At 40.3% G+C, this 25,669-nt stretch overlaps 2 protein-coding genes across 2 annotated transcripts in view; one reads left to right on the top strand and one right to left on the bottom strand.

Annotated features, from left to right (window-relative positions):
* LOC118838088 (protein NPAT) overlaps window positions 1–12,500 on the bottom strand; it is a 49,394-nt gene extending 36,894 nt beyond the window's left edge. Inside the window, exons 1-2 of the mRNA XM_036745298.1 lie at window positions 12,296–12,500; window positions 3,256–3,374 (exon numbers count right to left, since the gene is read on the bottom strand). Coding sequence (XP_036601193.1) covers window positions 3,256–3,374; window positions 12,296–12,332 — 156 coding nt within the window. The 5' untranslated portion in view covers window positions 12,333–12,500. The remainder of the gene's footprint in view (window positions 1–3,255; window positions 3,375–12,295) is intronic.
* A 237-nt stretch (window positions 12,501–12,737) lies between these two features.
* The window catches only part of ATM (ATM serine/threonine kinase), a 122,222-nt gene continuing 109,290 nt past the window's right edge, over window positions 12,738–25,669 (top strand). The window contains exons 1-5 of the mRNA XM_036743435.1: window positions 12,738–12,839; window positions 19,385–19,486; window positions 19,571–19,683; window positions 20,968–21,113; window positions 23,672–23,836. Coding sequence (XP_036599330.1) covers window positions 19,415–19,486; window positions 19,571–19,683; window positions 20,968–21,113; window positions 23,672–23,836 — 496 coding nt within the window. The 5' untranslated portion in view covers window positions 12,738–12,839; window positions 19,385–19,414. The remainder of the gene's footprint in view (window positions 12,840–19,384; window positions 19,487–19,570; window positions 19,684–20,967; window positions 21,114–23,671; window positions 23,837–25,669) is intronic.

Here is a 25,669-nt window from a genome sequence, read left to right as displayed (position 1 = left end):
GGGTGGTGGGAAGTAGAAGAGTAGAAGACCTGAAGAGAGGATTGAAACAGCTGTTCTTGAGAGTAGTAGAAAATTAATTAAGGAAGAACATGGTCTTGCTGTAGTAAGGACTCAGCTGAGGTAAGATAAGATAGATTTGTAGTAGTAGACAGAGTTGCCATGACTTCTATTAGCACTATTTGGTAGCATTATGAGCAGGAGTGGATGCAGATGGTGGGTGTAATCCAGGTTAGGGATTATGTAAATGTAAGAGAACACTGACAATGTGGTAAGGGGTTTTCAGGCAGATGACAACAACTATAGTCAAGTCTGGGGGAGGGAAGAAAGTGAAGCAGAACACAATAACAGCTGGAAGGGTACTGAGTATTGGAGGGACTGAAAATCACAATGAAGAGAAAAAGATTCAGAAGAATCAAAGGATTAAAGAGAGTTGGACTCAGAGGAGGTTATGGAAGTGGAATACTTGTGGGTACTAAAAAAAATTTTAATAGTGGGACTGTCCTTTTAAGTCGATGGGATAAAGGATTAGCTCATGAGCAATTCCAAAGGACTCATGACGAAAAATGCTATTCACCTCCAGAAAAAGAACTAATGGATTCTGAATGCAGATTGAAGCATACTATTTTTTCACTTTCTATAATTTTTTTGTGGCTTTTCTTGCTTTGGGTCTGTTTTCTTTCACAACATGAATAATATGGCAATATATTATGCATAATTGAACATATATAACTCATAACAAATTGCTTACTGTCTCAGAAGCGGAAGTGTTGAGGAAAGGAGAGAGAAAATTCAGAACTCAAAATTAAAAAAAAAAAAGAATGTTATACAGCAGAATGGGCAGGCACAGTAAGAATAATCTAATAGGATCTTAGCAAACACATTTTTATTGCTTTGTCTTATTTTTCTTTCCAATGCTAGCTGTTGCCTTTACTTATATCCTTAAGACTGTCTGTACGATATCCTCCTCCTTTCATATGCCTCTATTCATCTCTCTTCTGTATGTTTTTGCTACTTGACTTTAACATGGAAGATTCACATTAGAAGTTGTTAAAGCTAAGATTCTAAGGTAAATTATTTGATTGACAACTTATAGATTTGTCTGTGAGCTAAATTTTCCCAAAATGATCACTATGTACTTTAATTCGATATGCTTAATATATTTACACTTTTTTTCAAATAAAGGTATGTAAGAGTATGAGGCGGGTAGAATATGCACCTTTGTGGTATATGTATATAAAAGCCTAAGTGTATCAGAGGAGTCACTAATATAGTACAGTGGAAAGAGTATTGGATTTGGTTTGAATCTAAGTTCTGTTACTTACTAGTGACTTTGATAAGAAACTTCACCTCTCTGAACCTGATTCCTCATCTGTAAGATAAAGGGGTTGGAACAGATGATCTCAAGTTCCCTTCTGGCACTAAATCTATCATCCTATGTTTCTATATAGTTCAGGCACTTGGATCTGTAACAGATGTGTCATCTGATATCTTGGGCAGTTTCAGTGTCACCTATTTAATAAGACATTAATAAGATAGTATAAAAAGCTGATCTGGGAATATGACCAATCAGCACAAAAGGGATACCTTTTGAAACACACATCAGTTAGACTGGCCATATATGGAAAAGAATCTGATCACAAAAAGCCCAAGTAGCTGTTTTATGTCGCTCTGAAGTAGAGCCATCACAAATGTGAGAGCCATGGAGGGAAAAATCATGGAGGAACCATTTGGAAGCAACTTTCTAAAGAATGAGACAGAGCTATAAGTCAAACGGCAGCCTTTACCAGAAGACAGTGGAAAGAATGCCTGGTTTCCTACTTAGATACATAAGCAGCTATCTTTAACAAAACCTTGTATAGAAGCCTTATCATTGTATGGTGGTAACTCTAGTTTCTCCAAGGCTATGCTTGGAGAGTATGAGGCCTGCTAGGTCTTATCATTCTGAAAAACTTTAAGTGTACCCTATATACCCTATTTTTTAAAGACCAGACAGCTGAGAAAGATAAAGTAAGACTCATCATCAGTAGGCTGTTGAAAGTGAAATTTTTGGCCAGAGCAATCATGAAACAAAAAAGAACACAAAATAGAGTCAACCGTTCTGTTTAATTTTCTTCTACTTCTGAAATAAAGGTGAAAGAGGGATGGGCAAAAAGGCGGCAGAAGGTACTAAAAAATCAGTTTTTAAACTATCTATGTATAAACATTAACTAAGCTATTGGTACTCTAAATGAGATTCTTGTTCAATGACCAAGAAGTGGACATATTAACTGAGGAAGTCATTCACATTTATTTTGACAAGACATCGGCTCACTGTGTATTGCAGTGTTCAAAGAAAGTATTTGCAAATAACAACTATGAAAATAATTGCAGCTCACATACTCAACACTGGTTGCAGAAGATGAGAATGCAGAGAAATTTTATGAAAAGATGAACAAAACTTTCAAATTAAATCAACATATACTTTGATAGACAAAGCAGCATGAGGTAAGAGAGAGAGAACTGGCCTCAGTGTAAGAAAGAGCTGGTTTAAAGTCCTGCCTCCAAAACACGTTGGCTATGAGACTCTGGGCAAGTCACCTAACCTTCCATTGCCCCTTGAAACTCTCTAAAACTATAAATTGCAGGGCAGGGGCCAATTTCCATTGGTAGAGGAAACTCCATATAGTAATCAAGTCAATGTGCAGTGAAATATAGATCTGGAGGGGTCATGAGTAAGAAATAAGAGGCCAAAGGCTTGCCGACAACAAGCTTTCATTCGAAATAAAAGTCCTTCGTAATACCAACGTTTTTCCTGTGGTGTAATTGAACACCATAGTCTCCAAGAAATGAAACTGGAGATTACCAAAAAGCAAAGGGAAGATATATATGGTGGGCATGAGCAAGTTGTGACACATTACACATAAGAAATTATGTGGGAGAAATCATATAAAGGATGTCATCAAAGAAACTTACTGTTTGAAAAAAAGACTGGTTGGACATGTAGGAAAAATAAGGTGTAATCAATGGACAGCCTGCATGTTTCATTGGTGTATATATATTATGTCAATATATATATATATATATATATCCCTAAGCAGGCTGGGTAGCACCCCATGGTAGTATTTTGGGAAGTCATGGATAAGAGTAGAACAGGATGGTCAGGGATGGGGATTCTAATGGTTATCATTTGGGCGAGTACCCATAGGATTACAGAGCTACTGGAGAATTAGACTAAAAAGCAACTAAGAATGAACCCCCCAAAATCAAATGACTCACCAGCAAGCAGGCTGGAATAAAACCTTCATCTGTACAATGTTCTGCATATTCTTTTAAATTTGAACTTTCTAAAATGAAAGTTTGGCAAGTAGAGATAAGGTTTTCTTGTTGTAAATAGCCTAAATAAGAGAAAAAAGATACACACAACAAAATAGATTAGCTACCATGTTCAAATTATACTTTGTCAAAGTCAGAAGCAATGAAATAAAGTAAGCATTTTAATTCTTTCAGATTAACTTTATTTTCATTAAATACAATACACAGAAATTACAAATAACAGTGTAAAATTTACTAAAAATCCCACAGCATACAGGAAAAATGACAAAGTCCAGAAACTAGTAGCTTCTCTATGGAATATAGCTAGAAACATTATTAAGTTTTCCTTTCTAAATTTAATATAAAGTTATATAATTCAAGAAACATTAAATAGTCATTGTGTACAATAAATTATAGCAAGCTTGAGGAAATACAAAGTGTCCCCCAGGACAGTCTTTATCATAACGGAACTTAAAGTCTAAATGAATACATACACAAAAAACTGTAATATGAAATAAAACTTCAAAAGAGCTTTGTGTGTTCTTGAAAGAAGAAAGCCATTCTTATGAAGTATATATAAGAAGCTCTTATAGTATATATGTATAATTTATGCCAAAGAATTAGAACAGCAACATTTTCTCTACTCTCAACCCCAATTCAACAAGCCTTTTTAAAATCTGAGTTTCATTAATGATTTTTACATCACTGTCACTTTCAAATAACTGCCACCTCCACCCCACTCCCACAAAACTCTCTTTTGTGAAACAAAGAAGTATAGTTAAAGGAAAACAACTTAACAAATTATGTGTAACATATGCCTAATACTGTACCTATAGCCCCTCATTTAACATTTCCTTACAAATTTGTCTACATTTTTCATTAACGTGTTTTATAAATAAAACACAAATCCACGTCAAGTGAAATTGTACCAAAAGAGGGAAGTTTCCCACACTTTTATGTGTTTACTACGTACCACTATACCCTTACAAAGTATTGAGGATACCAAAAAACAAAACAAAACAAAAAAAAAACAAAGACCTGGCTCTCAAGAAGGTCAAGGGAAGACAACAAAGAACAACAACACACGTGTGTATTGTGAAATGTGTGCATATATACATACATGCTATGTATGTATATATGTATGTATGTATCCATAAATGAGTACAAGATACATGATTCCCACACAAACACTAAATGTATGTAGGAATAAAGGATGCCATCTATTTCACCTCACAGAAAGAAAGGATTCATACAAGCCCATAAAGAAACAAGGAAAACACCCTAAGGCACATGCAGGAGGCCACAAATATATAATAAACACACAAATCACTTATTATAGTTTCTCTTAACAGGATCTGAACTTGGGGTTGAAAAAAAGGGGCAACATTCCAGCATTCCACTGAATGCTTCCTCATCCCTATCCTTATACTAGCAGTGCCTACCAACAGCTCTTTTTGTGTTGAACCTACACTGTCTGATAATTCTTAAATTATTTCTCCTAGACCTAATTTTCAGGTCAGTCGTTTTTCTGATGAGATATTTTTACCTTTTCTTCGATTTTTTCTCCATTCTTTTGACTTTCTTTTCTTCTTTTTTGGAGGTGATCTGATTTAAGTGACTTGTCCAGGGTCACACTGCTAGTGTCTGGGGTCATATATGAATTCAGGTCCTCTTGACTCCAGGGCTAGTGCTCTATCCACTGCCTCCTCCTAACTGCCCCTGTCTTGTTTCTTGCTGTTTCACAGAGATATTCGCTTCTACCTGCCCAATTCTAATTTCTAAGGAATTATCTAATTCCAAGGAATAATAAATTTTATTTTTTAAGGTGCTGTTTTCTTCAGTATTTTTATGCCTCTTTTACCAAGTTATTAACTGTCTTTTCATAATTTTCTTGCAGTGCTCTCATTTTTTCTCCACCATTTTTAATTATTTTGAAAATAATTTCTTAGCTCTTCTAGGAATTTCTGTTGGGCTTGTGTCTAATTCACCTTTTTTTTTTTCCTTTGAGGCTTTCCTTTTAGCTACTTTGATTGCATTATCTTTTCTGAGTCTGTGTACTGATCTTCCCTGACACCACAGCAGCAGTTACAGATTAGGCTCTTTTTTGTTGTGTTTGCTCATTTTCCCAGACTATTTCTTGACTCTATGTTCAAGTTAGGCTTTGTTCCCGGGGGGGTAGGAAAGGACTGTCCCAAGCTTTGGGTTTTTTCTATATTGCTGTTTTCAGAGCTTGTTTTGGGGGTTTGGAAATTTTTGGTGCTTCTAAGGTGGCATGATCTGGGGAGAGGTGTGGTCACTGTTCTCTTGGTCTGAATTCTGGTCCTTACATAGGAAGGACCCCTGATCCCTTGCAGTTGGAAGTGATACTGCTCCTTAGGGTACCTGCTCCCTTGTGACTGCAAGAAGCTTACAATTTCATGGGGGAGACAATATGCAAACCAATATATACAAAGCAAAATACAGAAGACAGGATTTTAGTTGGGACTTAAAGGAAGCCAGGGAGGTCAGTAGTCAGAACAGAGGAAGGAGAGCATTCCAGGCATAGAATTCCAGTGCATGGGGGGATATAGTCAGAGAGAACACCCTCTCAGCCAAGAATCTTATTCATAGAACAGCCAAGAGTATCCACCAAGGAGTAAGATTTAAAGAGACTGGGCAGCTAGGTGGCACAGTGGATAGAGCACCATCCCTGGAGTCAGGAGGACCTGAGCTTAAATCCACCCTCATACACTTGACACTTACTAGATACGTGAACCTGAGCAAGTTACTTAACCCCAATTGCCTCCACCCCCCCCCCCCCCAAGGAGATTGGAAAGTAGAAAAGTAGGATGGGTCTAGATTGTGAAAGCCTTTGAATGCCAAACAAATCATTTTGTGTTTGGTCCCAGAAGCAAGAGGAAGTGAATAGGGAGGTAACATAATCGGACCTGTGATTTAGGAAAATCACTTTAGTGACTGAATGAAAGACTGGAGTGAGGAGAGAGTTGAGGGAGAGTGTACACTAGAGTGGTGGCATTTTCAAAGGAGAGAAGGTGATATGTTTGAGAGATGTTGCAAAGATGAAATGGATAGGTCTTGGCAACAGATTGAATACAGACGATGAGAGAGGGAGAGAGAAGTCCAGGACGACTCTTGGGTTGTGAGCCTGAGGAACTGAGGGGAAGGTGTCGCCTTCTCTTATTGTTCTTCCTTCCTTTTGAAGAGGACCAATGACATGACGGGGCGATATCTTGACTTGTTTGTGAACTGGATTTAAGTGAAGCAGAACTGCACAAAGCCATCAGCCTCACTCTCTTCCACAGTCAAAGTTCAGTGGCAAGACAAAAGTCAGGATGACTAATTATATGGCCCAGGATGAAATGGATGACCTTGGAATCTTTGATGTCTGACCAAGCTCTAAATGTTCCACAGCATTTGCTTCAGCTGCCTTTATGGCCTTTAGACCAAACTATTTTCATTCACCCATTCTGCAAAGGAAAGTTTTCACATGCTTGGAGTCAACATCCCTCTAGCTCACCAATGGGTTTGAGGCCTGTTGGATACCCCCAGCCTGGTTCAGCCCATTTGCTGACATGGGTTTATCTGGGTGTGGCCACTGAGCATGGTACAGCCTCTTGGAGCCACAGATAAGAATCAGATGAGAAGTGAACACCAAAGGTCGATGAACAGCCCTGAAAAGGGTGGGGCAAGGTCTCTCACCATAAGTGCTAGTCCTCTCTGAATACTACTTACACCCTAGGTCACTCTCTACAATAACAGGGAAGGTAGGTGAGGGAGGGTTTATGGATATGTGTGTTGGAGGGAAGATAACAGTTCAGTTTTGGAAATGATATCTATTTGACATCCACTTCAGGATGTTTGAAAGGCAGTTGGATACTTAAGACTAGAGGTCAGTAGAGAGTTTGGAGCAGGATAGGTCATTTTGAGAATCATCAGCACGGATAAGATAATTAAATTCATAGGAGCTGATGAGATCACCAAGTGAAGTACTATAGAAGGAGAGAAGACAGCCCAGGACAGAATCCTCAGGGAGACCTATTGTTAGAGGGCATGACCTGGAGGAGGATCCAGAAAAAGAGACAGGAGAATAAAGAGAAGGAGCAGTCAGATAGGAAGGAAGAGAACCAGGAGATAAGAAAGAAAATCTAGAGAGAAGAAAGCACTAAAGAAGAGAGAGTGATTAATGGTGTCAAAGTTGCAGAGAGGTCAAGAAGAATGAGAACAGAGAGAAGACCATTGGATTTGGCAACTAAGATATCATTAGTAACTTATGCCTTACTGTTGAGGGTTAAGAGAGTGAGAGGAGGGAAGGTAGAGGCAACAATTGGAGACAGAATTTTTGAGGAGTTTAGCTACAAAGGGCAGATGAGATATACGATGACAACATCGGGGATGGCAGGGTCAGGGAGGGTTTTTTCCAGATAGAGAAGAAATGGGCATGTTTGAAAGAAGTAGGAAATGAGCCAGTAGAGAGGAAGGGATAGAAAATAAGTGAAAGAAGAGAGATGACAGAGGGAGCAATCTTTTGGAGGAGATGGGGTGGAATGGGATCACATGAACAAGTACAGGTGTTAATCTTGGTAAGGAGTAAGGGTACTTCATCATGAGGGACAAAAGGAGAAGAGTGGCAGAAGGCACCAGAGTGAGAGGATATGAGGAAGACGGGGTTTAAGGTGATTTTTTTCTCTGTAAAATATAAGGCAAGGTTCTCAGTTGAGAGTGTAGGGAGAGGGGAGCCATGTGAGAGTTGAGGAGGGATGAAAAGGTCCGATAGCAAATTCTTCAGTCTCAACATTGCCTTCGACAACTTGGCATCCTCATGCCACAATTACAGGAGTTCATTCTGAAAGCCTCCTTTTCCCACCTCAGTATTTCCTCACAGCATTGTCCTTGCTCAGAAGTCACTTTCTTCCCTTTCCAACCTGAACCCAGGAGCTCCTAGTCATCAGCAGGTGTAGGAAATTTAGTAACTATGTTGCTTGGTTACGTGAAGAACTCATATTATCCAATCTCAACCACGCCCTGGCTACAGCAAGGCTGTTCTTATATTTCTCCCTAATTAATTCCCTAACTAATTCTCCACAGAAGCTATTCCGAACTTTCTTTGTTCAATCAAGCACTCCATTAGTGCAACTCCTCGCTCCCCTTTTATCAATAGAAGACCTAGCCTCTTACTTTATGGATACAATTGAGGTCATTCAAGCTAAGCACCAGCTTTTCCATTTTCTTCATCTCAAAACCCTAGACAACTATCTCCCACCCCGCTCCTTTCCCTTAGTCTCCAACAAAGGACAAATTCTCTACAGGTTCACTTAATCCTGTAACCCTCCCTTCTTCTCCAATAAATTCCGTCTTCAATCATCCTTACTTTCTCTAATTTTCAGCCTCTCCCCATCAGCCAATTTCTTCTCCCCAGCTTTAAAACAAGTGCAACTCTCCCTCATCCTTAAGCCAACCACTATTCCTACCATTTCCTCAAGCCAACATCCTAGATCTCTCCTCACTTTCTCAGCCAAATATCTGAAAAAGTTGTATTTGGCTTGCAACCTCAAGGGATCAAATATAAACTATCTCCAAAGTTACCGATGCTCTGTAATTGCCAATCTGACAATCAACTCTCAGTCTTCAAAAGGTCTGACTGTTTATTGGTTATATTTAACAGTCTTGATTACCCTCTCCTCCAGGATACTCTTAGCTCTGAGTTAGCATGACATTACTCTCTCTTGGCTTTCCTCCTACTTACCTGGCTGTTCCTTCTCAGTTTCCTTTACTGGTTCACCATTCATATCTTGCCCCTCAAGATTCTATTCTAGACTCTCTTCTCCTTCCCTTTCCCTCCCTTTCTCTATGCAACCTCATCAAATCCTAGCTAGGAGTGGTGGTGCATGTCTGCTACTGAGGAGGCTGAGGCTAGTAGACCTCTTAAATTCCTGAGTTCTGAGTTATGCTAAGATGATCAATTGTCCTCACTAAGTACAATACCAATATGGTTCCTTACAGGGAACCAGGATGTCTATGGAGAGGTGAACTGGTCCAGGTTGGATACAGAGCTACTCAAAGCTCCTGCGCTTATCTGTAGTGGGACTGGGCCTATGTATGAGTAGCTGCTGCACTTCCAGGCTGGGTGAGACTGGGAGACCAAGACCTTCCCCCCCCCCCCCCCTCCACGCAGATTTTGAAGGTTCCCAACATATTCACCAAATCATAGGATTTTAGAGTTTGAAGGGACCTCAGCAGTCACTATTTTAATCTGTATCTAAAAAAGAATCCCTGCTACAACACCTTCAACAAATGGCTGTCCAGTCTGTTTGAGGTTGTTCAATGGTGGGGAACCTATTACCTTCAGAAGTAACAATAATCTACCTTAGGATAATTATAATTATTAGTAAGTTTTCCCACCTGGTATCAAGTCTAAATGTGCCACTTTGCAATTTCTGCCTATTATTTCTAATTCCGCTGTTTGGATTCAAAGAGAAAATGTTTAATGCTCTTTCCATAAGACTATCCTTCAAATACTTGAAGATATCATGTTCTAAACCCCTCATCTCCTAATTCACCTAAACTGATCTTTATATGGCATGGACTCAAGCCCCTTCACTACCCTGGTCATCATCCTTTGGATACTCTCCAGTTTATCAATGTCCCTTCTAATCTCTGGTATCCATAACCAAAGATATTACTTTAGATGTGGTATGACCAGGGCAAAATATTCCTGAAAGCTATGCATCTCAATGCTGACCCAAGATCATACTAACTTTTTTGGTGCCACTATCACACTATAGATACATATTGAGCTTGTTCACTAAAATCCCAGCTCTTTTTCAGGCCAAATTTGGTCAAATCATGCCCCCTCCATCTTGCATTTGTGAAAGTAATTTTTTGAGACCAAGCAAAGAGTTTATTTATACTTACTCTAATCAATTTTATTTCATCAGATTTGGCCAAGCTTATCAAGATCTTTGGGAATCAAACTGTTACCCAATGAGTTAGCTTTGTATTATCTGAATATTTGATAAGCTTGCCATCAAAGCTTTCATCCAAGTCACTGACAAAAACTGTTAAATGAACAGTGAAAAACAAAGGACAAATCCCGGGACACTCTACCAAGGTCTTCTAAGAAGACATCAAACAATAAAGACTACTCTGAGTATGGCTACTTCACCAGTTCTCAATCACCCAACTGTATCACTGTACACCTTGCATCTCTCCAGTTTTTATTTTAAACAGGAGTAGGATGAATAGGGAGGTAGTAAGAAAGCACCTAGCTTCTCTACTTGAGTCTAAGTCACTTGGTCCAGATAAACTATTTCCTATGATACTAAAAGCAGTAGACATGATACCTGAGCCATTGTCAGGGATCTCTGAAAGATTACGGAGAAAAGGAAAGGTGCCACAGGGATGGAGCACAAATATTGTCACAATGTTCAAAAAAGCGTGTCTTCAAAGTATAGAACAGGAAGCTTCAGTTTGGCAAAATTCGAGGAAGGATTATTACAGAGACAGATAGAGAACATCTAGAAAAAGAAAAAAAGTATCATTAACAGGTACCCTGAATAGATTCCCTTTGGAGGATTTATGGGATGAAGACAAGTACATAGTATGGAAAGATGTGGACAAGTTGTGATTTATGCAGCTGGAGAGGGTATCTCCATAAGTCATAGATCCAAGGTAATATCTAAGAATGAATTACTTCCAATGGATAATCAGATCACTCTCCTAAAGGAGAATCACTGAATCTGAGTCAAATAGACAAAACTAGCTATACTTCAGAATCTTTAAGTAAGTGTTAAGATAATGTTCACAGGTGAAGCATGCTATTACATATTTTGCAATACAGCACAAAGATAACTTTAAAAGCCCTGTGGCATTTACCTTTATCACTGACATATGGAGTTGGCATGTCAATCTTAAACTTTGACAAATACAGCCAATAAACATTCATTAAGTGCCTATTATGTGTCAGGTACTACGTTAAGCTCTGGGGACACAAGGAAAGGTAACAGCCAGTCTCTGCTTTCCAGGAGTTCAAAATCTAATGGGGAGACAACATGCAAAGAACTATGTACGACAATCTATACACAGAATGAGCGAGACATAACCAACAAAAAAGAGGCCCTAGAGTTTAGGAGATGGGACTTTAGCTGAGTCTCAAAGGAAGTCAGGAGGCAGAGATGAGGAGGGGGAGAATTCCAGGTAGAAGGGGCAGCCAGTGAAAATGCCCCGAAAAGACTGCGCCTTATCAACAACTCCATACAGTATCAGTTTAAAAATATGTCAAGTCTCTGTCACAGGCCCAGATTCTGAAAATATATGCAGCTCAAGTCTTAGCAACACCTCTATGGATACATTTTTAAAGAATGTGAAAACAAACAAAAATGAAGCCACCAAAGCTGGAACGGCGCACCCCAGCACTGCAACACACGCTGGACAATGGGAGGAATTGAGTCATCCAAAAGGAGGAACATCCGACCAGGATTGGAAACGAATTCCCAATCTGCCTTTTCTCCTTGCCAGAAAACTGGAAAAGTAACCGTGGTGGCTCTAAAGCGCGGAGCAGCGCCCGAGGGACTATGGGCCCGAGCCAAAAAACGCCTCCCGAAGGGGCTCCCAAATCCCGCGGCTCCGACGGACCGTTCAGGATTCCGCAGAAGGCCCTCGCTTGTGTTCGCTCCGCTCTTACGCCGCCCAGCCCCGGCTCTGACGCGGATAACTGAGGGCAGGCAGGCAAGAGCCATCTCCTCCCCCACATCAGGGTCCTCCCGGAGGCCGAGCCCTAACTCTCCCACCTCACGTCGGGGTGAGCGTCTGCCTCCTCAGGCACCCGCGTGAGGGGACCCGCGCTACTCGACCCAGGGGGCCTCGGGCTTCCTTCGCCCCCAGGGGAGAAACCGGTTGCCGGTTGGGCTCGGAGGCAAGGACTCCCTCGTCCTCCCCCCCACCCCCCCGTTGAAGGGTAAGCTAGAGAGCCGCGAAGCAGCTCGGCCTGCCCCGAGGCTCCACTCACCCAACACTAGCCGGGCGACGTCCGACGGTAACAGCATGATCAGGCCTCTGGAAGGACTCTGAGACCCCGGGAACGTCTCAGACACCTTCCGCGTAGCAACACCGAGACCGCATCTCTCGGTCCCAGCAGCGGCGTCAGCTGCGGCACAGAACCCCGAGGCAACTCGTCCCGCCCCCTGGTTCCACTGCAGCCAATCGCTCCTAGGGAGAGAGAAAGGCGCGGAAACGCGCCCCGCCCCAACGCGGAGTAAAAGGGACATCATTTCCGCTCAGGGATAAGGGAGGCGGGGCGGGAAATGGAGGTTGGTTGGTCATACGCCTGCGCAGGGCATCTTAATGACGGGCCTGAGGGAGGATGGTCGCTCTATGAACCGTCGCGCCCTATTAGCGAACCGCTGCTTGGGCGAATGGGGCGGGGAAAGGAAGGGATTAATGGTACGCTTGCGCAGAGGGAGCCACGGATGCTGCGAGCTCTCTGGATTCTCCCGCCATGGAGAGAGACTGCGCGCTGCTGGGTGTTTGAACCCGGAAGTGAGAGCTGTCGCGTGAGTGTGGAGCTTGTGAGCCTTCTGGCTGTGGGGAGAAGAGCCTGGAAGGAGGAGGGCGCACCCAGGTGGCCTTCTCTCTGGAGGCTGCGGCCTTGTGAGCCCTGCGGTAGGGGGCGAGGGAGAGCGCGTCCCGCTTCCGTGGGGTTTGGGGTATTCTGCTACGGGATTCGGGTGTCTGGGCTTCTCCTTAGTCTTGAGGGTTCACGGTCAGCCCCACCCCCGCCCGGCGTCAGTGACCGGAGATACCCCCCCCTTCCCCTGGCCTGGACCCGGGGGAGGAGCTGGGGGGAGTGCTTTAAATCCCCCAGGGAGGGGGTGGGGAGGGAGGCCCCTTCCCCTCCCTTCCTACGAGCTAGAAGGCGAGCGCAGGCTTTTCAGCCGCTCTTCCTCCAGGTTCTTCCTTTCCTCCGGACTCTCCTCTCTCTCGACTTTCCGTGGCTTCTTTTTGTCCTTCCTTTCCCGTACCTGCGTGTCCCACTCAGCACAGGGCTCCTTTCTTGGAATCACAGAAACCTGGAATAGGATGTGCCAAAAATGGGACCCGCTATCTAGGACGCTGTCTTCCCCTAGCAGTGGTTAAGGGCCCCGCGTGACCCCGGGAATCCGTGGGAGGTGAGGGAGGAGCGCTCCAAACGGTCCAACTTGCCGTGTAACGCAGTGTCCGAAAGACAAAGTGTTAACCACTGTGAGTTAAGCAGTGATCTCCCTCGATTAGGAAGAGCGCAGCTGCGAGGCATCCTTGGATGAGAACGTGGAAACCTAGAGGGGCTGAGTGTCTTGTCCACGCCAAGACAATTAGCCAGTGGCAAGACCGGGATTAATAGTGATAGTAAACGTTTACGTAGCACTGTACTAAGTGCTTTACAATTACTATCTTATTTGATCCTCACCACAATCCTGGGAGGTGATATTATTATCTCCGTTTTATAGGTGAGAAAGTGGAAGCCCACGAGTTCAGTGATTTGCGGCCGGTAACAGAGCTAGTAAGTGTCTGAGGCTGGATTTGAACTCAGATCTTCAACCTGCCCACCTAGGTGTTCGGATTATAAGGGCGGGGGGCAGCTCGGTGGCACAGTGAGTAGAGCACAGGCCCTAGAGTCAGGAGGACCTCAGTTCAAATTCGGCTTCAGACACTTGACGCACTAGCTGTGTGACCTTGGGCAAGTCACTTAGCCCCAATTGCCCGGCCTTCCCCCCTCAAAAAAATACCAAAACATTCTAAACCAGGTTTCCGTGCCCATTGTAGTGTGGCAGGATTCCTGTGCCGAGACCACCCCTCTCTTTTAACTCTTCTGTTTTTACTTAAAGGAAGTACCCTGTTTTCCAGAGCTAAGGCCCAGCAAGCAAGTTGTGCCCTGAACTTGGCATAACAACAGTACTTGTGCCCTCACCCTCTAGAGGAACTCGGCCACAGCCAAATCCCAGAATTGTTTTACAGCAGCACCAGGTGGTCTCCGAGCTTGGTCAGGGAGTCCTGCTATGAATCAGACTCCTCTCTTGTTGCTGTTACCACTGTCTTGTTAGGGCTACAGCTGACTGCGTAGCCATTAGTGTAAGGGTTGAGATTTGTCCACCTGAAGGGGGGGTGGGGGGAAGTTCTCCTGGGGGGACCCTGGTGCATATGTCTATTTTCCCTCTTCCAACAGAATAAAGAAAACTTTGCATATAACCACTGTTAGCTCTTTGGTTTTATTTTGTTTTATTTTTAGAGTTAACTGTGGTTTTGATAACCTGTGTGAGCTCTCTGTTTTATTTTGTTTTTAGAGTTAACAGCAGTTGCAAAGCTGCTTTGGCAATGATGGGGGTACAGTCTCTGGGAACCCTCTTGAACCTGATGGAGTACAGTCTCTGGGAACCCCCTTGAACTCTCCTTGAATCTTCCCACTAGATCTGGCCTTTGCCTGAGGCCATCAGCCTTTCATTATCTAGGCCCAAATCTCTACCTAGCCTAGCCCTCTATTGTCCAGCTGCTTCCCACCCTTGGTCCTGTCAAAATCCCATTCTCTTTGTTTCCTGGAGTCTTGACCTCTAATCACCCCAGTCCCATCAAGATCCTCCTCAGACTCCTCGAGACCCTCCCTAAACCCCTCCTCTAGTCATCCCAGACTACTCAAAACCACTTCTCAATCCCTCCCATAATCTTTCTGTATATAAGTTTCATCTTGCCTCCATGAAGGTGCTCAGATTTGATTTAGCTCAGTAGATTGAATCTGGCCCGCTTGTGAAAACAAGCATCAGAAATAAGACCACCCATTATGGCGAATCTTTAATAAACTTTGTCTTTTTCTTTGGCTGAGAAGGCTTGAGTCGAGTTCATTTGGCAGGACCCAGCGTTAGGGTCTCAAGCACCCCTAAAAACCTATGGTTCTCTACCCTCATCGTTTTCTTTAACCTCATCAGCAATTTGTTCATTTGGTCAGGGTTGATAAATGTTAATTTTTTATACCAAGATACCTAGGTTTTATTTTTGCTCTTTATTCTGATGTATTGTAGAATTTTAAGCCAAAATTCTTAGAAAGTTCAGCTCTACTTTTCAGTGAAGAAATGAAAATACATTCATTAAACTCCTTATGTGCCAAGCAAAAGGGAGACAACCTTTGTCCTGGAGTTTATGTTCTAATGAGGGAATCCTCACATATAGCAAGGTGGCAGCCAGGAAAGAGTAAAGTCAGGGGAGTAGAATTTTAGGGCGATTGATTTTATGCTCTTTGCAGAAGTAGCAATGGTAGTTCTGTTAGGCTTACTTTTTGCCAGAACTAGAAGTGAAAATGGAGGGTGAGTGGGGAAGGGGATGAGGGCTGGGGGGTAGCAGTGAGGGGGAGTGTTCCATGGAATCACTTGGGCTAAAAGATGTCTTGGTGGGTTGGTTGGGGCCTGGTTCATGTAGTGACTTCTCATTAATCAATAAGACCTCTGGGCTGGAGCCAGGGGTCCCTTTTGACTGTGGCTTTGTGTCAAATCTGAGCTCCTTATCTTTGGGCTTACTCAATATCAATCACAAATAACTAACATTTAGTATTTAAAGATTTACTAAGCTTTTCCCAAGACCTTTTGACTTAGATAATTAAATGATCATTATCCCCATTTTACATATGGGGAACTGAAGCTCAGAAGTCTCACAATTATTTTGTGGTAGGTCTAGGATTTTAATTCGTTTCTTCTGACTTCAATTTTTTGTTAGGAGATAGGAAAAAAGCGTGGAAAGGGTTGTCCTGAAAAACAACAGGTAGGGCTTTATGGAGGTCTTAAAATATTAGAAGAGCTGTTACTTATAAGAGATTAAACTGATTTTTAGTAATAATAACTCACATTTATGTAGTCCTATAAGGAAAGGACTTTGTAGACCTTAAAATAGCCCTGTGAGGCAGGTAGTGCAAGTATTATCCTCATTTTTTAAGTGAGAAAACATGGTATTGAGGGGGTCTAATGTGCAAATGGTTCAGCAATCGATCACCATTTATTAATCTCCTGTGTGCCAGGCACTGGGCTAGACTATGCTGAGAACGCAAAAACACAATTGAAACAAATTTTTCTCTCAAAGAGCTTATATTTTATGAGTTCTGTGAGAGAGACTACATATGGATATATGTGTAAGCAAATGTATACAAAATAAATACAAGATAATAGGTTGAGGGAGGGGAATCAGGAAGCCCTTCATGTATAAATTGTTGCCTCAGTGGAATTTTGAATGAAATAAGGGATTCTGAGGGAGAGATGATGAGGGAGTGCGTGCAAGGCATGGAGTTCAGCCAGTGCAGAGATGAGGACAGGAGATGGTGTGTAGAATACAAGAAAGGTGGTAGTAATATGTACCAGGGCCAAAAAGGTATATTGGAAGTCAGGTTGTGAAGGACTTTAAAAGCCAAAAAAGTGTTTATATTTGATCCATAAAGGGATTGTGGAGTCACTGATTTTGAGTGGGGAAATAACTTAGACCTTTGTTTAGGTTCATCATTTGGCAGCTCTTATGGTGGATGAATTGCAGTAGGGAGAGACCAGTTGGGAGGCTATTGAAATAGTTGAGGCAAGAGGTGATGGGGGCCTGAAGGAGTGTAGTGACTGTGAGTAGAGTGATCAAAGGAAATTTTCCACCCAGCTTCTTTCTGAGGTAGATACAAAGGGAAAAACCAAAAAGGAATAAATGGGAAGTTAGATGGAAAGGTATTTCTTGGCATGGCATGAGGAAGAATTTCTCAGCATTTTTTTGGAGGGGGAGATACAATGGATAAATTGAAGCTTCTTTTCATTCTAAAATTCTTTGATTCTGCGAGTGTCAGAAGACTTTATGGAAAAGATAGGTCTTAAGGTAGATACCAAAAGATGACGAAATTTAGAGGGGTAGAAGAGGGGGACTGTGTGTGTGTACATACATGTAAGCATTTTACAGTTTTATAATTAAAATTTTCTGGAAAAGAACCCTCCAGAACTTCATGATTTGGTTCTTTTTTTTTCTAATGTTTTTCCCTCTTTGGTAGAAAATAACCTTCTTGTGTGTTCCTTTGTATCCTCCTGTAAAATGGAGATGACAATACCTGTTCTGTGACCTTGTAAGGTTGTCGATACAACTAGATATTACATGAAAACATTTTCAAGACCTTAATGCACGATGTGAGCTAGCTAGCGCTTTCTTTCTTTCTCTTTCTCTCTTTCTTTCTCTCTCCCCCCCTCCCTCCCTACTCTCTGCCCCTCTTCCCCTCTCTGCCCCTCTTCCCCTCTTCCTCTAACTCCCACTCCCCCTTCCCTTCCATCTCTCCCCCTCTTTTTCTCTCTTCCCTCTTTCTCTCCCTCCCCCCCTTCTCTCTCCCTCTCCCCTTCCTTCCCTTGTCTATATATCTGTATATAGTCATATTATTATAAGTGGAAACTACTTATTTTGCAGAAGTATTGTTTTGGTCTACTGTTGCACAGGGGAAAGAGGAAAGAAATTGGACTGGGTTTAAAATCACATTTCAGCTATCTTTTATTCAAAGAATAACAGTTACAAAGGACCCTTTTTGTCTTGTAGTCGTACTGAAGAATTCCTCCACGGTGACTACCACAGTAGTAATCTAGCCTCTTGCTTTCTTGTGAGAGAAGAAACCATTATCTCCTTAAGTCAGCCAATTCTATTTCTTGATAGGAGTTATTATTGTGAAGATTTTCCTTACATTGGGTTGTTGATATCTGCGTATCTGGGGCCAAGTATATTTAATTACTCTTTTACATGACAGCCCTTCAAATATTTGTACACAGTTATCATAGTTATCATGTTGTGTGTCCTCTCCCTTCCCCCCTTCTTATCTAGTCTTTCTGTGCTTGCTTTCAGCAATTGAGGATTATTCTTAATTGCCAGAGGAGGCAAATAGTGGAAGTAATCCAGACCTCAGATTTGGCACTTAATAAATGCTTATTGATTGATTTATAATTAATCTAAGTCATTATTAAAAATAATTAATAGAGGGTGAAGGATTATAATACTTTAGTAGGTATGCTCTTTCAACTTTATATTTAACTATTAATGAGTGCTCTTTGGGTCAGGTGATTTAATTTATTACCATTTCTCCTCTCATTTAACCTGTGTCTCTCCATTTTGTCCATAAGGAAACATGAGAGACAAAGCTTATCACTTAGCTTCCCAGAGATGCAGTGCACACTATGTATCAGGCGTGGACCTACATGCTAGAGATAAGACTTAAATGAAAGTTACTGCCCATAAGGAGTGTGCATTTTATAGGGAGTGACATTACATGTGATGTAGTTTGTGAGGTTCAGGAGTTGGGGTCGTCTGGAAAGAATTCAAGAGGCAGATGCTCTCCTAATCAAGAGGGCTTTATTGACAAAAAAGCAGTGGGCTAGTCCTTAGCGGCACTAGCAATTTGGAGAAGGACAGGGGCTTGCTTTTATATGCTAGTCTTAGGCACTCAACCAGGAGTGGGGTATGTATGCTCCTGTGTGGGCAGTTAACCACAGGGAAGGATGTCGGGGAAAGGGAAGCAGGTGTGCTGGATCAATTCAAAATAATTCAAGGATGTGATCACAAAACGGGATTTAGCTTGCAACATTGGAGGTTATAATCACAAACTATAAGGGTTAGTCACATACACTGGATATTGGCTAAAGTAAGAAGGTTTTCTTGTTAACAGGTAGAGCCCCCTGTTACTTAGGCAAGGCTCTCCTTTTTGCTGGGCAGAAGTCCGCCTCATCAACATGGATTATTCCTCACCCTATTCCTCATACCTACAAAACCTTTTCACTCTCATGAAGCATTTCAATCTGTTAAACCTTTCAGAGTATTCTAGGCTATTATTCCTTCCTTGACTTCACTTTCCTCTCTCTCCAACCTCAGCCCGTTAGCCATTTCAGCTCTAGGCTGTCCTGTCTCATTTGTCTTATCCGCTATCTCTTGCCAAAGCTCAATCCTATATTACTTCCACTAGCATGCTTCCATGGTATTAGCAAAGCAGAAACTTTTTAGAAGCAGCTACACAGTAGACTCCTAGTCATTCCATTTTATTCTTAATTTATGTTTTGATTTATAACATTGCCTTGTTTTTTCCTCATAGATCTCTGTTGTGTGAATTGGTAACTTGAACATGAGCCTTGATTTACATGATTTACTACTTTGCTGTCGTCAACTTGAAAATGACAGAGCTACAGAACGAAGGGTAGTGAATGACATCAATTTAAACAGTGTTCTTATCTCAAACAAAGATGTAGATTAATAATAACTTATTTAAATATATTTTCAGAAAGAAGTCGAGAAGTTCAAGCATTTGATCCGAGATCCTGAAACAGTTAAACATTTGGATCGGAACTCTGATTCTAGACAAGGAAAATATTTGAACTGGGATGCCGTTTTTAGGTATTTTGTTGAATAAATTTTGTTCCTTTTCCAACCATCATTTATGTAATTTAATGTGTTACTGTTAATTTTCCTTTCATGCCTTAGACTTTATATTACCATTTTCTAAAGAACCTAACACAGTATTTTACACAAAATAATTTCTTGATAAATTTGGTTCAAAACATTAAAAATATATTTTTATATGAAGAATTTAAGAAACTTAAAAAGTGTGTTCACTTTTTCTTTTTGTCAAATGCTAAATAAAGTTTAAAGTATTTTAAACATCTTACAAGTAGATTACAAAAATGTATTTTTGTCATTGGAATGTCATTGGAATGGATACTGATCTTAGGACTTTATGATGTCATACTATAGGGTGAAAATAAAACTAATTAGGTATCTAATGATAGCTTTTAAGATTTTATAAAAGTATCTAAAGTCACCAATAACTAATTTTCCCCAACATGATTGGTTGTTGTGTGATACGTTGAAATGAGGTAACTAGGAAGAAAATGAGAATAATGTCATAACAATTCTGTCAAAAAGCCAATATGAGGAGGAAATATGTTTAAGCCAATATGAGAAGGAAATTGACTATTAGAAAACTGAAGCAGCATTCATTTGACTGGGATGATTAATTTTAAATCAAAAGATACAGTCCATTAGAATCATTAAAGTTTTGTAGTTTTGTAAACAGAAGTTGTAATTTCTTTAAAATTAAAAAAAAATGGATTTTCATAGGAGTTATTTTTTTCATTGGCTTCACTTTGGAATAAATTCCTTCATCCTCCCCTACCCAGAGAGCAATCTCTTGGAACAAAGAAAAAAATTGAAAGAAAAGAAAGAGTTCAGCAAAATTAACACACACACATCAGCAGAGTATGATGGTGTCAGTAATGTTCTCCACTGATAGTGTCCCACTTCTGCAAAGAAGGAGAGATGTGAATTTTTTCCATCTCTTCTCTTGGTGATAAGTATGTTCGTTATAAACACATGGTTTTCAGTTTCTTTTTTAGGTTGTCATTTTCATTTACGTTGTTGTTACCATGTATATGGTTGTTGTTTTCCTGGTTCTACTTCCTTCACATATACATCTTACCTTCCTCCTCTGAATTCTTTGTATTTCGTAGTTCAGTTTATTTAGCCACTTCTCTATTGGGGAGTTTTCAGGTTTTTACTATCATAAAAAGTGAAAAGTCAAATGCTTTTTCTTGCCACTTTTAAGTTGCATGGACTCTTTAAAGATGTTAAAGTAATCCCTGAAGAAGATAATTTTTTAAAATATATTTTACTTTCCTGAAGGTTTCTGCAAAAGTACATCCAGAAGGAAACAGAATGTTTGCGAACAGCAAAACCAAATGTGTCAGCTTCAACACAAGCCTCCAGACAGAAAAAGATGCAAGAAATTAGCAGCTTGGTTAAATACTTCATCAGATGTGCAAATAAAAGTAAGGGACATATGCATTGTTTATTCATCTATAAAATAGGGGAACTGGTCATGTTTATCTGTAGAATTTTGTGATTTGATATGCATACTTCTCCATTCTCTATGCTAGGGTTGTGCCACTTATTACTTCTGCTTCATGGTCTGCATTTCTTGGCCTCCATATTCTGTGCCTTTGTTTTATTCCCTAGGCTTAGAATGTCTTCCTAACTCTGTCTGATGAAATACTGCCTGTCCTTTAAGACATAGCTAAGTGGTGCAGTGGGTAGAGTGCTGGACCAGGAGCCAGGAAGATATGAGTTCAAATTCTGCCTCAGATGCTTAATAGCTTTGTGACCCTGGGGAAGTTACTTGTCTGCCTCACCTTCCTCATCTGTATAATGGGGGTTATAATAACCCCTACCTCCCAGGGTGTTGTGAAGATAAAATGAGATAGTATTTATAAAGTGCTTTGCAAATCTTAAGGTAATGTATAAATGCTAGTTGTTATCATTTATTAATATGATTATGTCCCTTCCACTATGAAACCTTTCCAATTAGAAATATTCTTTCTTTACTTTGTACCTCTTCCATGCATTTAAGGTTTATACTATGTTGTGTACAGCTCTCCAATAACAATAATAACAGTGATAATTTATGTAGTCCCTGTGGTTTGCAAAGTGACTTACAGATATCTCATTCAATCCTCAAAACCACCTTGGGAGGTAGATGCTGTTATCCCCATTTTACATATGAGGGAACTGAAGCAGATAGAAGTTCTGTTGTTTGCTTAAGATCATACAGCTAGTAAATAAGTAGCTGAGGCAGGATTTGAACATAGGTCTTCTTGACCCCAGATCCACTGTGCCACTAGCTGTTCTGATTAGATTGTAAGCTCTGTAAAAGAAGGGTACAAGGATTGGAATAGGGTTTGGGGATAGGATAGCTCCTCTTGGGCTCCATCACAGGTTTTTGTATATGCTAGAGGCTTAATAATGCTTGGGGAGGCTTGCAAATATCCAATAATAAGGAGCCTTATGATGGGACAGTAGAATTAAAGTGACCTTGTCTGGAGAGAAATCTGGAATTATGCCCAAAAAGTTATAAGATTGTGGATACCCTTTGACCCAGCAATACCACCATTAGATCTTTTTCCCAAGGTTATCAAGGGAAAAAGAAAAGAACCTATCTGTTCTAAAATACAGCAGCTGTCCTTGTGGTAGCAAAGAACTGGAAATTGAGAGGATGCCCATCAATTAGAGAATGGCTAGAGAAGTTGTGGTATATGATTGTTGTGGAATACTACTGTGATGTAAGAAGTGATGAGCTGGTTGATTTTAGAAAAACATGGAAAGAATTTCCTGAAATAATGAAAAGTGAAATGAGCAGAACCAAGATAATGATGTATACGGTGACAGCAATATTGTTCCAAAAATAATTGTGAACAGCCAAATAATTTTGAGTATGATGAATACTCAAATCAATTACAAAGGACCTATGAAGAAAGATGCCATCTACTTTCAGAGAAAGAACTAATAAACAGAAGTATATATAGTATAGTTTTATATATACTTATAAATCTGAGTCAAATACTGGCCTTTTCTAGAGCAAGGTGGGGAGGGAGGGAGGAAGAAATTTGGAACTTAAACTAACAAAAAAGATAGTTGTTAAAATGCGTTGAAATCTCACTAATTGCTGTTCATTCCAGTTAGTCCATCTGAGTGAAAAGTATAAATTATAGGAGAATATAATAGAAGTACAGTTTTATTGTTATTCAGTTTTAACCGCCAAAACAATATATTCTTTATTGAAGTTCTTTCATGGATGGATAGCATTTACTTGTGTTTAAAATACTTATTTGCATGTGCACAAATGCTGACTAATAATGATAGCAGTATTTATATAAGACTGTAAAGATTGCAAAGACTTCACATATGTTATTTTGATCTTAGAATAACCTTTGGAACTAGGTGTTACCATTACTCCCATTTTACAGATGAGGAAACTGAGGCACAAAGAGGTTAAGTGTTTTCCCTAGAGTTACTGAACTAGTAAGTGTCTGAGGCAGGATTAAAAATCAGGTCTTCTGAGTCCAAGTGTCTGCACTGTGCACATTTTATTTTCTTTGTAGGTTAAGTATTCTCTCTGCAAGCTTGATTGTACTATTAAACTTAGTTATTGGGGCAGCTGGGTGGTGCACTGAGTAGAACACTGGCCCTGGAGTCAGGAGGACCTGAGTTCAAATGCAGTCTCAGACACTTGGCACACTCGCTAGCTGTGTGACCTTGGGCAAGTCACTTAATCCCAATTGCCCTGCCTTCCCCCCCCCCCAAATTTAAACTTAGTTATTAAATTCTTTCTTCATTGATCAATTTCAACCAGTCCTAGGAATAGTTATTACACATGTTGAATTATTTGAGCTGAAATCTAACAAATGTTTGCTACCTATTTCTTAATTAGGATTGTAGTCAAACGAATTTTAAAAAAATGGAATCTTCCAAACTGTTATCTTTACATGATATTGCTAATTTATTTTAAAAAGATTTATCATATTTTCATTGCTTCTGTTCTGTGCTTTACCAGGAGCCCCCAGGTTGAAATGTCAAGAGCTTCTAAATTATGTCATGGACACAGTGAAGGATTCCTCCAATGGAGCTACTTATGGAGCCGATTATAGTAATATATTGCTTAAGGACATTCTTTCAGTAAGGAAATACTGGTGTGAAATATCTCAGCATCATTGGTCAGGTATTCTCCCTCTGGTTTGTTGTTTGTAAGTTTTTTGTTGTTGAGTCACTTTGATGAAATAAATGATGTAGCAATCAGGAAATTCTTATTCTTGAGTTGTCATGCTTCTCTTTTATTTTTTAATATTTCATATAAGTTATTTTTTAAAAAAACTTTCACATGGTCTTAATGTCTCAGGCTCCTTCTATGCTCCTAGAATCATGTACCTGTAGTTTGAATTGCCCACTAGGTTTTGATTTTGGATTTGCTATTCATTCATGCCCAGTTAAGAGAAGAAAAAAAATATATGCCAATTTCTTAGTCAAGTTAAACATTTAGTGAACTATAGCTTTATAACTTATATAATAAGTAAATCAGAAATATAACATTTCTGAAATGTGCTTTTGTAATGAATGTAAAATTCTATGTTCAGATGAAAAGCAGTTAACTTTCAAGCTGTTTGTAAAGAAATTTTGTGATTTCTCTTTGAGGTAGAAACCTTCATGATATCCTCTTGTTCATGTCACACTTTCTGTAGGACTAGCTCTGTTGTAGTGAAAAAAAACAAACAAAGCCAAAACTCTGGTTTTGGACACCATAGACCTGTGTTTGATTCCTGTTGCCTCCATTTCTTGGCTTCAGGTTCCTGATTTGTAAAACAAAGGGTTGGACCAAATGTCCTTTAAGGTTTCTTTCATCTCTCAACCTCTGATTTTAAGGCTGTACGTACAGTTTTTAAAGTTTGGATGGTAGAATTCTCAGGTGGTGTCAGCTTTTAGAGGCTTGGGAGTAATAACATTTCTGTATCTTAGTCTCTGCCTTTTCAGTTGATCCTTTTAGGTCTCAAGTCTTTACTTGACAATGTCTTCCTGTTATAATCTATTGCTCCTTTTTTCCTTTTTCTAATCATAGAAAAGATGAAGGAAAACCGTCAAATCTTATAAACTCTCCTTTCATACCTCTGTTTTCCTTCTAAGCAGGAGCAAAGCCACTTCCTACCTATCTCTTCTCTCTTTTTTTTTTAAGAGGGAGGAAGACAGGGCAACTGGGGTCAAGTGACTTGTCCAAGGTCACACATCTAGTAAGTGTGTCAAGTATCTGCTTTTGGATTTGAACTCGGATCCTCCTGACTCCAGGGCCAGTGCTGTACTCACTGCATCACCTCACTGCCCCCTTTTCTCTACTTTCAACAAGGAATCTGTTGTTTCACAATTTTTTCTTCACCTACTAAGCATTCCAAGTTAGTAAAGACTAAGGTTGGACTTTCATGCCAACTTTTAACCAGTTAAATTTCTTTTAAATATTTGGTCTGTGGATGTGAATGCTATCTTAACTAACTCAGTGGATAGCTCTTTAAGCACAATTTATTTCTCCTTATACAACTATTAAAACAGACAGTTGGAAAGGAGGCAGAGTACTGTATTATAAAAGGTCAAATAGGGAGACCTTCAGCCTGCCTGGTATGGCACAAGCCAGGGAAATATTTGACAAAATAACTAAGAATATGATATAATAGAGATAATGTTAGTATGTGATTTTCCAAGTCATTATGTAGCTTCAGGGATCCTTATAGACAGTTTAGCAGTCCCTGTTTCTGTTTGAGTTTTGGTACCACTGCTGTTGTGGACAGAGCAGTGAGTTCTGGGTATTCTATGACTCACAGTTCAGATCTAGTTATGTTTAAAGCTGCAAGAGATCTTAGGGTCCATCAAAGTCACATTCCTCAGTTTATAGATGAAGAAACCAGGGCCCCAGGATGGTAGGCAGCTTGCCCAAGGCCACACAGTAAGTAGCACAGGCAAGATTCCCTCTTAGTTTTTCAATTCCTATTTTTTTTTTAATTCAGACCTCTTT

The sequence above is a fragment of the Trichosurus vulpecula genome, chromosome 2, assembly GCF_011100635.1.
Source record: "Trichosurus vulpecula isolate mTriVul1 chromosome 2, mTriVul1.pri, whole genome shotgun sequence".
Lineage (NCBI taxonomy): Eukaryota > Metazoa > Chordata > Mammalia > Diprotodontia > Phalangeridae > Trichosurus > Trichosurus vulpecula.
This window is presented reverse-complemented; position numbering and strand designations above follow the sequence as displayed.